The sequence below is a fragment of the Haliotis rufescens genome, unplaced genomic scaffold, assembly GCF_023055435.1.
Source record: "Haliotis rufescens isolate VD_foot unplaced genomic scaffold, xgHalRufe1.0.p SCAF_7, whole genome shotgun sequence".
NCBI classification, from domain to species: Eukaryota; Metazoa; Mollusca; class Gastropoda; order Lepetellida; family Haliotidae; genus Haliotis; species Haliotis rufescens.
In genome coordinates, this window is record NW_025964361.1 from 44115704 (window position 1) to 44129939 (window position 14236).

Sequence of the window (14236 nt, forward strand, 5' to 3'; positions counted from 1 at the left end):
GCTCTAGCAGCCTGTACTCTTCCCTGTCTCAGCTCTAGCAGCCTATACTCTCCCCTTCTCAGCTCTAGCAGCCTATACTCTCCCCTTCTCAGCTCTAGCAGCCTATACTCTCCCCTTCTCAGCTCTAGCAACCTGTACTCTTCCCCTGTCTCAGCTCTAGCAGCCTGTACTCTTCCCCATCTCAGCTCTAGCAGCCTATACTCTTCCCCATCTCAGCTCTAGCAGCCTATACTCTCCCCTTCTCAGCTCTAGCAGCCTATACTCTCCCCTTCTCAGCTCTAGCAGCCTATACTCTCCCCTTCTCAGCTCTAGCAGCCTGTACTCTTCCCTGTCTCAGCTCCAGCAGCCTATACTCTTCCCCTTCTCAGCTCTAGCAGCCTATACTCTTCCCCTTCTCAGCTCCAGCAGCCTATACTCTTCCCCATCTCAGCTCTAGCAGCCTATACTCTTCCCCATCTCAGCTCTAGCAGCCTATACTCTTCCCCTTCTCAGCTCTAGCAGCCTATACTCTTCCCTATCTCAGCTCTAGCAGCCTATACTCTTCCCCTTCTCAGCTCTAGCAGCCTATACTCTTCCCCTTCTCAGCTCCAGCAGCCTATACTCTTCCCCATCTCAGCTCTAGCAGCCTATACTCTTCCCCATCTCAGCTCTAGCAGCCTATACTCTTCCCCATCTCAGCTCTAGCAGCCTATACTCATCCCCTTCTCAGCTCTAGCAGCCTATGGGGCGGTCGGGTAGCCTAGTGGTTAAAGCGTTCGCTCGTCGTGCCGAAGACCCGGGTTCGATTCCCGACATGGGTACAATGTGTGAAGCCCATTTCTGGTGTCCCCCGCCATGATATTGCTGGAAAATTGCTAAAAGCGGCATAAAACCATACTCACTCACTCACTCACTCTAGCAGCCTATACTCTCCCCTTCTCAGCTCCAGCAGCCTATACTCTTCCCCATCTCAGCTCTAGCAACCTATACTCTCCCCTTCTCAGCTCTAGCAGCCTATACTCATCCCTTTCTCAGCTCTAGCAGCCTATACTCATCCCCTTCTTAGCTCTAGCAGCCTATACTCTTCCCCTGTCTCTGCTCTAGCAGCCTATACTTTCCCCTTTTTTAGCCCTAGCAGCCTATACTCTTCCCCTTTTTCAGCTCTAGCAGCCTATACTCTTCCCTGTCTCAGCTCCAGCAGCCTATACTCTTCCCTGTCTCAGCTCCAGCAGCCTATACTTTCCCCTTTTTCAGCTCTAGCAGCCTTTTCTTCCCCTTTTTCAGCTCTGGGGACTTATTGCTTCCTTAGTACTCAATTGTTCCTTTAAAGAATTATTTATAATTAACCTTAAACATAACATTATTTCAGGACTATGTGTTTGTCTAATATTTCATGTTCTTTATGTCTTAAAGTACTCAAATATGCCATGTAAAAATGCCAATATCTACTCTGTAACTGTTTTTTCACTAAACATCAACATTTGAATGGTTTGCTTTTATGTATGAATTTATGCCTTGAACATGTTTCAACAGTTGGTTAAGTGTATAGAGAGTTCTTTAAGACAGTATAGAATTTAGATCTAAAATATTTTATATTGGCTTGCTTATGATTTAGAGAACTCTACTTTTAGCAGATATTTCTAATGACTATGGAAAGGTTTTGTTGCTTCTGTTTAGTTGAGGCTCTTATTTTTGGATTTCGAACATGAAAGCATTTTTCTGATATTAAATTGAACCAAGCACCTAACTACTCCATTTTTCCAGAATCTACTGTTTCAATCCCCGAGAAGGAGTACCATGTGTCTGAGGACATCGGGGAGATCCTGATCCCTGTGAGGAGAGAGGGAGATTTGTCAGATGAGCTCATGGTCATCTGCTCCACTGTTCAAGGTCAGTAGGGGGAGAGAACTCTTGTAACCATCATTCAATGACACAGGAGACATGAGGCGTAACAAAACAAGAGGACATGCTGTTCCATATGTATCGCAGTACCTGGGTTAAAATATGTTATTTAAAATATTATATTAATATATAATCTGAATCTTGGTGACTTTTGACAGAAAAAGAACCTCATCAAATCACCATTTAATTTCAATCTTGGATGAAGTTCATTTTTTTTCTTGAAAGTCACATTTGTTAGCTTAGTCTGATATTTGTATGTTATGATGTCCTTACGAAAATGGGGGTGGTGGGGTAGCCTAGTGCTCAAGCATTCACTCATCACACCAAAGATCAGGGTTTAATTCCCCACATGGATACAATGTGTGAAGCCCATTTCTGGTGTCCCTGCTGTGATATTGCTTGAATATTGCTAAACGTGGCGTTAAAACATACTCACTCATTCACTCACTCTTACAAAAAAATCCCCTGTGAAGATCCAGGTTACAATTGGTCTTCAGCAACCCAGACTTGTTATAAATGGCAAATACGGGATTGGGTGGTCAAGCTTGCTGACTTGGCTGCTGTATGTCATCTTATCCCAATTTCATAGATCAATGCTCATGATGTCAATCACTGAATTATCTGGTCCAGACTCCATTATTTACTGCCCATTGTCATATAGCTAGAATATTGATGATTATGGTTTTAAACAGCAAACAAACAAACAGACAAAAGTAAATATTTTGTATTTGTATCACAACCCTTGTAGATTGATACATCAAGAGTCTTGTATCAATACAACCCTAGGTGTACAGTGAGTTAAGCAAAGACAACTTGCAGCAAATAACCTTTAATCAGTTGCTATGGAAACATGGTGTAAATAGTTTTACAAACTACGTGACATGCTCAACAGCTCTTGAATCTGTATCTTTCCTCCCACATTAGGCCGACACGCCATGATATAACTGGAATACTGTTATAAGCTCACAAATATAACTGGAATACTGTTAAAAGCTCACAAACTCACAAACTTGAATCTGTACCTAACCAAACTGAAATCATCCTCCCCAGGGTCGGCAACAGGGACTACCTGTATCCCAATTGCTTAGATCAATGCTCGTGATGTCAAGATTGTCATTGGATTGTCTGGTCAGTCAATTTTATTTATTTTTTAAATGCTGGTATATAACTGAAATAATTCTGAGTGTGGCATTATTTAACAAAAAAATATATATATATAGTGTATATTTGGGTATAAATTTTCATGAACTAACCAGATTTCTGGAACACATCACTATGCTACTGTCTTTACTCTTTAGTACACACAGAAAGTAATCATTTTGTCATGGAATTGTTTTATCTCGAAAACAATGACTCAAATGAACAGAATTAACCCATGAAAGGGAGGTTGTACATAGCCCAGTAGGGAGTGCGCTTGACATCACAGCAACAGCCCAGGTTCGATTCCATACAGTGTTTCACTTCCCCTATCTGCTTGTGGTAGCATCATACCACAACGACAAATGAACCCAACCCAACTGATAACCTGAAGTCCATGTCTTGACTGTCTTCACACGACCTTGAACTGGAATCAATAGTAAGAACATCAGAGTCCTGTATCTAAAGTACCATCCATTGACCTCACCAATGACATGTGACCTTAAGGTCATTACCAATCAGCATTTAAATCTCTGCATTGGAATTTCTGTGTCTTTTTGAACTTTGGTAAATTCTTACTGAGTGAACCCTTGAACATTGTTTGTCCTCAATGAACCCTTGGCCATGAGCATTCTCTGTCCTAGGTTAATGTTGGAACAGATGGTAAAGGTGCTCATAGTAAAGACTGATCATTGATGAGTGAATTTGCAAACTTTCACCAGGTCCTGTCTGTGTCTACATCAGGGGCGTTACATGTTTCTGTGAGGGGGGATAATGGTCTTGTATCAATACAACCCTAGGTGTACAGTGAGTTAAGCAAAGACAACTTGCAGCAAATAACCTTTAATCAGTTGCTATGGAAACATGGTGTAAATAGTTTTACAAACTACGTGACATGCTCAACAGCTCTTGAATCTGTATCTTTCCTCCCACATTAGGCCGACACGCCATGATATAACTGGAATACTGTTATAAGCTCACAAATATAACTGGAATACTGTTAAAAGCTCACAAACTCACAAACTTGAATCTGTACCTAACCAAACTGAAATCATCCTCCCCAGGGTCGGCAACAGGGACTACCCCCAGCACGGTGACGTCCTTCTCTGACTACATCACCCGCAGCCAGGATCACCGCAGCATTGTCAGGTTCGACAAGGACGAGAAGGAGAAGTACTGCCACGTCATGATCATCGACGACTCGCTGTACGAGGTGGAGGAAAACTTCACTGTCATCCTCACTGAGCCCATGGGAGGCAAGATCGGAGACAACAAGACAACCGTTCTCATCGAACCCGATAAGAATGATGGTCAGTTGCTAAGCATGCAGACTTTTCGGATTTTGTAATTGGGATATTTAGGCTCACTGACTTTGTTGATGCATGTCATTGTATCCCAATTGCTTAGATCAATGCTCGTGATGTCAAGATTGTCATTGGATTGTCTGGTCAGTCAATTTTATTTATTTTTTAAATGCTGGTATATAACTGAAATAATTCTGAGTGTGGCATTATTTAACAAAAAAATATATATATATAGTGTATATTTGGGTATAAATTTTCATGAACTAACCAGATTTCTGGAACACATCACTATGCTACTGTCTTTACTCTTTAGTACACACAGAAAGTAATCATTTTGTCATGGAATTGTTTTATCTCGAAAACAATGACTCAAATGAACAGAATTAACCCATGAAAGGGAGGTTGTACATAGCCCAGTAGGGAGTGCGCTTGACATCACAGCAACAGCCCAGGTTCGATTCCATACAGTGTTTCACTTCCCCTATCTGCTTGTGGTAGCATCATACCACAACGACAAATGAACCCAACCCAACTGATAACCTGAAGTCCATGTCTTGACTGTCTTCACACGACCTTGAACTGGAATCAATAGTAAGAACATCAGAGTCCTGTATCTAAAGTACCATCCATTGACCTCACCAATGACATGTGACCTTAAGGTCATTACCAATCAGCATTTAAATCTCTGCATTGGAATTTCTGTGTCTTTTTGAACTTTGGTAAATTCTTACTGAGTGAACCCTTGAACATTGTTTGTCCTCAATGAACCCTTGGCCATGAGCATTCTCTGTCCTAGGTTAATGTTGGAACAGATGGTAAAGGTGCTCATAGTAAAGACTGATCATTGATGAGTGAATTTGCAAACTTTCACCAGGTCCTGTCTGTGTCTACATCAGGGGCGTTACATGTTTCTGTGAGGGGGGATAATGGTCTTGATGTCAGACTTGAATGTTCTCCAGGTGGAGCAAGGGTAATGATGGCACCAGCTCCTGACCATGTCTACATCAGGGGCGTTACATGTTTCTGTGAGAGGGGATAACGGCCTTGATGTCAAACTAGAATGTTTTCCAGGCGTGGCAGGGTAATGATGGCACCAGCTGCTCAGGGCACTGTGTGGAGGACATCAGTGTTAGGGATGATGTGCTGAGGATAGAGCTGATCACACAGCTAGGGTATTTGTCTGTCAGGCAGAGCATGAAATACAATCTTGAAAAAACACAAGTCTATAATGTTTAGCACGACTAGATTTATTCAGGCTAATAGAATTTCTGATGACTACGTTCACATGAGTCATTGGTATTACATCTTAATAGACAATTGTGCTTCAGCTGAACAAGAAAATCTTACAATACATTCAGGGACTTAATGTTAATCTTCTTAAGAATTGACTTCAGTTTTTTGGTGGGTTTTTTAATATAGGTGTATGCACACTGGCATTAATGTTTATATCTCCATAAGCACGAGAATATATGGAAGTCAATTCTTTTGAATATTAAGGTCAGCCTGCCTCTGTGGTCTAGTGGTAGAGCCTCCCAGAGAGCCGAACGTCTGGGATTTGATCCCTTGCTGCATCATACCTAAAGACGTTAAAAGATGGTACTTGTTGTTAACCTGTCTGGCACTCGGCATTAAGGGGCTAGAACAGGACTGGTCGGCTTGGAGTCAGTATTCTGTGTCTGGGTTGGGTATTCGTTTTAATTGGGGCATGGTATCTCAGAGTGCTAGCACTATAAATCGGCATCAGTCCAGACAAGTGCAAGCGGTCACATTAATCAGTGCAATGTAAGAGGGGACTTCATGTATCAGGTGGTCAGACTCAGTGACCAGGTTGATTGCGTGACATTGTACCCCCACGGCGTGGATTGTTTACTCATAACATCAATCACTGAAATTGTCTGGTCCAGACTCGATTATTCACAAGCTATGGTCATATAACTTGAATGTTGCTGAGTTAAGCGTCAAACAATGAACAGACGTACACACAAATACATGCACATGCCAGAAGTAATTTGCAATATGTCTGTTCCAGAGCCTACCTTCTACTTCGGAGAGTCTGAATACTCCGTGGATGAGAGTGACGGCTTTGTTGAGATCAAGGTCTGGAGGACAGGTACTGACCTCAGCAAACCATCGAGTGTCACTGTGAGGTCACGCCGTACTGATCCACCATCGGCAAAATGTAAGTAAAGTCAGGAGGAGTTCCTGAAGTGTGTCCGTCCCAATCAGTTTCAAGGATGAACATGGCATATCACTGCATAAGGAATTACATGTAGTATCGAGGTATGATGTGGAATGGGTAGTCCTATATCATGATTGCGGAATATCTGCATTGAATTCAGTCACGGCCAGTCTAGATGATAGACGTAGGCAAGCTAGCAATATTCCATATGAAATCAGCAGTAAAAATTTAACAGAGAAAAGTGTTGCATAATAAAAGATTTTTATATTAATCCATAACAATGGTTGCTGTGTGTTGTGTAGAGGACACAACAGGTTGTTTAAGTTTGTTTATGGTAATTCTTTTGAATACCTTACCTCTATTACATCATAGCCATAATCCTGCATTTTGGCTACACTCACACTTTATATTCAGATTTTTCAACAGACGTCCTCTTCACTGCCAGCTATCTAAAAACTAGTTGCATGGGAAACAGTATTAAAACTGCCCTACTGGGACAATTAATGTTTATGATGTCTAGAAGATCTAGAACAGTTGTGGCACAGAAACACACATATGAAGAAAATCCTGTCTTAATTGTTCTGAAGTGTGGAAATGTTTCTGTTGTGGACATGAAACTTGATTGACCAGGGTTAATCAGGATGCCAGTCCCCATGCTGGCCATTAGAGCTGACGAACATAAGGGTTGGGTGTTTGCAGTGTGTGACCTGCTGATTGAATGTCATCATATCCCAACACCATGGATCGCTGCTCATGCCATCAACCACTAGTTTTTTTTGCTCAAATTTAATTATTTACACTCTGCAGTGATATATGCTGACTGCAACCAATATCAATTCACGAACTCGAGTAGATCTAGTTGAGTTATCAATGCAGATGATAATGTAATTGTCGATGGGGGCATTGTTGAATGTGTAACAACGTGAGACAGTATGAATATTAACTAACTTATGCCTATTACCACTGCATTGTGGGCATTGTTGAATGTGTAACAATGTGAGACAATATGAATATTAACTAACTTATGCCTATTACCACTGCATTGTGGGCATTGTTGAATGTGTAACAACGTGAGACAATAAGAATATTAACTTATTTACTCCTGTTACCACTGCAATAGGACTCAGCAGGTAAGTCTGAAACAAGCACAGCAAGCGTTTGGATGTTCTTCGACATCCATCTGTAACTCCACATCACCGTATTTGCCATGAAGCCATTTAACACACTGCTTAATACCCTGCACCCTCTGGTTCTGTTCCGATGAGGTCCCCAGTACTCTATGCTTGTTGTAAGAGCTGCCTTTGAGGATCCGGGGTAGAATAGGTCTTCAGCAACCCATGCTTGTCGTAAGAGGTGACTAACAGGATCGGGTGGTCAGGCTCGCTGACTTGGTTGATACATGTCATTGTATCCCATTTGAGTTGATCGATGCTCATGATGTCAGTCACTTGATTGTCTGGTCCAGTCTCCATTATTTACAAACCGCCCTCATTTGGCTGGAATATTGCTCAGTGTGGCGTTAAACAACAAACAAACAATTTGAGGAACGGGTGGTCACAATTGGAGAGCTGGCTGATTGGCTTAGAGATCCAGATTTCGTATTTGCGTTAAATATGCACAATGACCCACCCAATCAATTTGAGTTGCTTTAGTATACCTGAAATACGTAAAAAAAACCATGCTATAACTACACTGTGAGTACCCAAAGTAGTTTTTTCAGTGTCCAGGGTGCCGTTGTACAAAACAACCTTATCGCTACGACTGTTGTAAGTCTATGTTAAGGTATGGTAGTTACGATCACCTTAGCGCTAAGATTGCTTTGTACAACGGCACCCTGGTCTATATTTCCATACAGTTCTTTATTTTCTGATCGGGGGGTCAGGCAGCCTAGTGGATAAAGCGTTCGCTTGTCATGCAGAAGACCCAGGTTCGATTCTCTACATGGGTACAATGTGTGAAGCCCATTTCTGATGTCCCCGCCATGACATTCCTGGAATATTGCTAAAAGCTGCGTCAAACCAAACTCACTCCCTTATTTGCGTATCGAATTCAGGCATCACATTCACATCAATTCTCCTGCAGGCGATAATGCACAAATTGTAACCTGAAACAACATTTTCAGCAAAAGCATGTTAGAAATTGGTTATTTTGGTTTGTAATACCCAGTAGACTTGACCCAAGGGAGTGAAAATAAACCCAAAAATAATACCCAAAAATAATACCCAAAAATATATACCCATGTGAATGATAACATGTGAGTAAATACCTGCAGCCCTGCTGTTTAGCATCAATCTCTGCTGGTGTTGATGGACCTGGGCTGTCAAAACCAGGTTTTTCTGGCCATGACAAAAAAACGTTTACAGGCTGTCGTGATCTAGCTGAAGTATTGCTGACTGTGGCCTAAAACAACATTCACTCACTCATACACTGGTTGTTTGTTGAAGTCAAATCATATGGCGTGGAGCTTGGTTTTCTTTTCATATTTCCACTACACGCTTTCTTTCATGGAGCGCGACATTAAGCCTCATTCACCTCACCACCTTTCTTTTATGTATTTGCTGCACGGGTTTTGAGGAAGGTTTGATTTGACACGATTCATCAGGTCTAACCTAAATGTTTAAGTTTTCAAAAAGCAGTATTGAAATCCTACTGTTATGCACACATTTTCTAACTCTTTGTCAAATTAATCATAATTAATTTGAAATCAGTTGTTAGAAAGTAGCTTCGAGAGGATATAGGACCTTATAAACTTGGGATCAGGCTCCAAAGGTCTTTTTCTCTGTTTTTTTTAAATCATAATTAATTTGAAATCAGTTGTTAGAAAGTAGCTTTGAGGGGTTATACCACCTTATAAACATGGGATCAAGCACCAAAGGTCTTTTTCTCTGGTTTTTTTTAGTTTGCACAGTCTAAAAGTTCAAGTGAACTCATGATATAGACAAACTTACCTTTCAATATTTTTTTCTTCTCAGAAATATCTGAATTGATGAATCTGAATCTTTGAGAAGATGTCTAACAATTTTAGGACTCAAATCATCAAGATTGACAATTAAGGTGTTTCTTTAAATGTGAAAAGCGCAAAATATTTATCCTTATGACATCCAACTTTTAAAAATATTTAAGAATTCAACTGAATGTCCTTGGTGGGCTACAGTGCCTTTGTATGTTATTTTCTATTGCAAAATCAATACAGTTTGACATCTTTATCTAAGTCTTTTTCTCCTATACTAAGTCAAATCAGATGTTTCTTGTGTGATAGGCCATAGGCCAAAATATATGAAGTGGATACAATACAGTACAGGATAATTTCACAAATTGAATCACGTGTTTCATTTCTGTACATTTCTGATCTTGAAGGCATATTTGAAATACAACGTAACAGATTTTAAATCTTGATAATTTGAGGTTGCCATAAGACTGACAGTCGAATTACATATTTATTTGGTATGTATTGCTTTCGAATATCTTATAAGATTGGGCATATGAGGGTGAAATGATACAGACCTTCCATATTGATTACATTACAAGATGAAGATTATTTTTCAGATTTTGGAATTTGATGGTGTCTCCCGTATCAATATTAAGCCATGTACATCCAACGCGGCATGAGCAAAATCGCTAGCAAATGTACGCCAAGAACAAACTAAGGTTTATTTGACAAACGACCACCTCCCTGGTCTAGTGGTAGAGTGTCCGCCCGGAGAGCAGAAGGTCCAGGGTTTGATCCCCGGCCGCGTCATACCAAAAGACGTTAAAAGATGGTACTTGTTGTTACCCTGTCTGGTGCTCGGCATTAAGGGGCTAAAACAAGGACTGGTCGGCTCGGAGTCAGTATACAGTCTCTGAGTGGGGTATTCATGTTAAACTGCGGCATGGTATCTCAGTGAGCTAGCACTATAAATCGGCATTAGTCCGGACTAGTACAAGCAGCCACACAAACACACACGCAATATACATTCACATCGCTATATAAGTGCAATAATCTTGGACGCGACTTTAAACCCCATTTCACCTCACCTTATTTGACAAACCACTCTTGAAGGCACAAGGTGAAGGCAAGTAATTGTCTGAACCAAGTTCCACTGGGATGTAAAGTGATTTACACGGAACATGTGCATTGCAATACCGTTGAGATGAACAAGGAATGACAATTCTACACCCCCGATACACATGATGAGCATCACTGATACATATCATACTGTTGATGTGTTGTACAGTCATTGAAACTGTTCATCAGATCAGTCTGATCATGTTGTTCACCTTAGGGTACAACCCTTCTGACAGTGGTGAGGCACTGCCATTAGACACCCAACTGCAGGGGATATGCTGTAAACTGAACATGCGCTATTCCATGTTCATCCCTATCACTTCACCGAGGTAAATGCCAGCTTGGAATCGGCACATACTTGAAGGGGGTTGTTCCCAATGACACTTGCCTCAAGGTGTTGACTTATGCCAGGAACTGTCGGAATATACACAAGGAAAATACCATCAATTGTAATCTGGGGCTTGGTTTTCATGCTGCATCGTTTATGCCAGGGTTTGCTATTTTATCCTTTTTTCTCCTAATGGATGGTGTCATGGTTTAGGGATGAATTAAATTTCAGGAAAATGGTGGTAATGCCAGCCAGCTATGTAAATTTAGTTTCTTGGCAAAGGTTACTGGAGATAATGGTTTGTATGTGGGAGTGATTGTTTGAAGAGAGACAGGTGAAATATGTATTAAAAATGTAGGAACTCTATAAACCCGATGAGTAAATGCCACAGGATGGAAAAGATATAGGGCCATGGTTTCACGATCTTTTTGTTTGGGGCACAGTAGGCTGTGAAGAGTTGTCTCCCTTGTTGCCAGAGTTTGAATCCCAGATTGACTCCGATTATGACCCTTAGTCTGTCAGTACCATACCTCATCACTCATTCAATTATGCTAAATCAAATAAAATCAAAATGTTACTCATTTGTAGTGATTTGGTTGATGTTGAATTGATATACATGTAGAGGGTATCTTTAAGATATCTGAATCTGTTTAAAAAAATCATTGCAAATCAAATAAGGATGAGTAAAACTGTCATATTCTCTTATTGACAGTTACAAAAACAGGAATTACATCTTAAAATGATCATCTGATTCCACATTGGTTTCTTTGTTTGAAAGAAAATTAGGTGAAATTTGGGTTTTTATATAGTTTGTTTCTTTTTAACTTATTAACAATTGTTGTCTTCACAGCTGGACTCGACTACATCGCAGTCAACAAGAATCTCGACTTCGCCCCTGGCGTGACAATGCAGACAGTCCGTATCACTGTGCTGGATGACCTTGGCAAGCCAAGGTTAGAGGGCACAGAGACCTTCCAGGTCGTGCTGCGTATGCCCATGGCGGCCATGTTGGGAGAACCAAGCAACTCTGTTATTATGATCAATGATTCCTACTCTGATGGTAAGTTGAAGTAATGCATGAACATTATCTTACTTCATAGAAGGGGGCATGGGTGGCAATGTTGCCTCCCTTGGGCACGCCAGAATCCTATTTGCCCTAAATATGTTTCTAGGTCTGTCAGCACCATACCCGTGCTCATTGGTTTCACCAAAGTGGTAAACCCCTTACCACATTAAGTTGACATGTCATAATCCAACTGGAAATTGTTCAAATCAGCATTGAACCCAATTCATGCACTCACTAACTTAATAGGACCGCCTCCGTGGTCTTGTGGTAGAGCGTCCGCCCGGAGAGCGGAAGGTCCAGGGTTTGATCCCGGGCCGCGTCATACAAAAAGACGTTAAAAGATTGTACTTGTAACAACCCTGTCTGGCGCTCGGCATTAAGGGGCTAAAACAAGGACTGGTCGGCTCGGAGTCAGTATACTGTCTCTGAGTGGGGTATTCATGTTAAACTGCGGCATGGTATCTCAGTGAGCTAGCACTATAAATCGGCATCAGTCCGGACTAGTACAAGCAGCCACACACACACATACACGTGCATGCACGTCGCTATATAAGTGCAATAATCTTGGACGCGACGTTAAACCCAATTTCACCTCACCTCACCTCACCTCACCTCACCTCACTAACTTAATAGAGTATGTGTTTCAGCAATAAGCCATACTTAAGACATCAATGTTTGTGGTCAAGGTTATAACTAAAATGAGTATGTTTTCTTGGGTCACTGGTGGCCGTGTGACCTGGGCAGCTGCATTTCACTTTGCAGAGTTGTGTCCCTTAGTGGTACCAGTATCTTAAGATCCATGATAATGATACTTGGTTTGCCAGCACCTGCTCATTCTCAAGGATTCCACAAAGATGTTTAACATTGTGAAAGACATATCCCTTGGACTTTCTTCCAACATGAAGCTGACAAGGGTTATACTGTTCCAAATGACGTTAAATCCAACTCACTCACCGTTTCCTTTGGATCGTGATTTAAGATCATTGTACTGAATCTATGTGAGTCATTAAAAGTAGCGGAAACCTGTGTACTGAAGAAAAACAATTTTGAGGTCACCATCTGCTTCATTCACGATTTAGTGTTGTTTTTTGAAAACTGTTTGTTTTCTCAGTTGTCGTCTTGCAGGTGCATCGTGGGAGTTCAAAATATTCGTTTCTGAAATTTGCGTTACTGTAACAACAAAACTGCTGTCATGTTTCAACCACCGACGCATGTGCATTTGCGATACAGAAACACTGCCATGTAATGATTCATTAGATTTCATGTGAATCTATTTTTTATAGCAATTTGTGTAGCAATTTGGGCTTGTTACAGAAATTAGTTTTGGGAATGGAAGTTAAAATACATGCTGGTAGAGCAATAGCTACATCCATGAGAATGGCATGACATTTATTTTTCGTTGCCGACATAACTGTTATTGAGACAACACCTGCTATTGAGACATTGTCAAAACACACAGAATCTGATTTGATGTAACTAAATGGTTACGCAGCCAACATATGCTTATGCTGGTACTCCTTGCACTCACTCACCCCAAAGCATTTTGATAGATATGGCCCCATAGGTCTTCAGCAACCCATGCTTGTTGTAAAAGGTGACTATGCTTGTCGTAAGAGGCGACTAACGGGATCAGGTGGTCGGGCTCGCTGACTTGGTTGATGCATATCATCAATCCCAAATACGTGGATTGATGCTCATGATATCAATCACTGGATTGTCTGGTCCAGACTCGATTATTTACTGACTACCGTCATATAGTTGGAATATTGCTGAGTGCGGCATTAAACAACAAAACAACAACAAGATATTGCACCTGTAGGGATTTGGGTTAGAATTGCTCCCAGGCAACTTCTGCCAGTCGTAAGAGGCGACTTATGGATTGGGTGGTCAGGCTCAGTGACTTGGTTGACTGAATGTCATTGTATCCCAATTGGGGGAATTGATGCTCATGATGTCAATCACTGGATTGTCTGGTCCAGATTTTGATTATTAACAGGCAGCTGTCACATAGCTGGAACATGCTGAGTACAGCATTAAACAACAACCAAACAAATTCGATAGATGGCTGGCCCCCTTTATGTAGCTCACCTGGCTTGAAGGGCAGTTCGATCTCATTGATGGAGGTCCTTCAGTGTAGCAGCAATTGTTTCTGACTTTATATTTTCCAGGTCACAATTTAAGAAAATGGTTTTCATCACAAAGACTATTGTTACGCCTATACTTCAACATTGACTTCAACTGGCATTAGCACTAAGATTACTTTGTGCATCTGGTCATAGAAGTGGTTGATGTA

The 14236-nt window shown here is 41.1% G+C and overlaps 1 protein-coding gene across 1 annotated transcript in view; it reads left to right on the forward strand.

The window, feature by feature from the left end:
• LOC124132698 (FRAS1-related extracellular matrix protein 2-like) overlaps positions 1 to 14236 on the forward strand; it is a 219246-nt gene that overhangs the window by 170082 nt on the left and 34928 nt on the right. Inside the window, exons 6-9 of the mRNA XM_046496760.2 lie at positions 1744 to 1869; positions 4083 to 4328; positions 6352 to 6501; positions 11728 to 11937. Of these exons, the coding sequence (XP_046352716.2) occupies positions 1744 to 1869; positions 4083 to 4328; positions 6352 to 6501; positions 11728 to 11937 (732 nt within the window). The remainder of the gene's footprint in view (positions 1 to 1743; positions 1870 to 4082; positions 4329 to 6351; positions 6502 to 11727; positions 11938 to 14236) is intronic.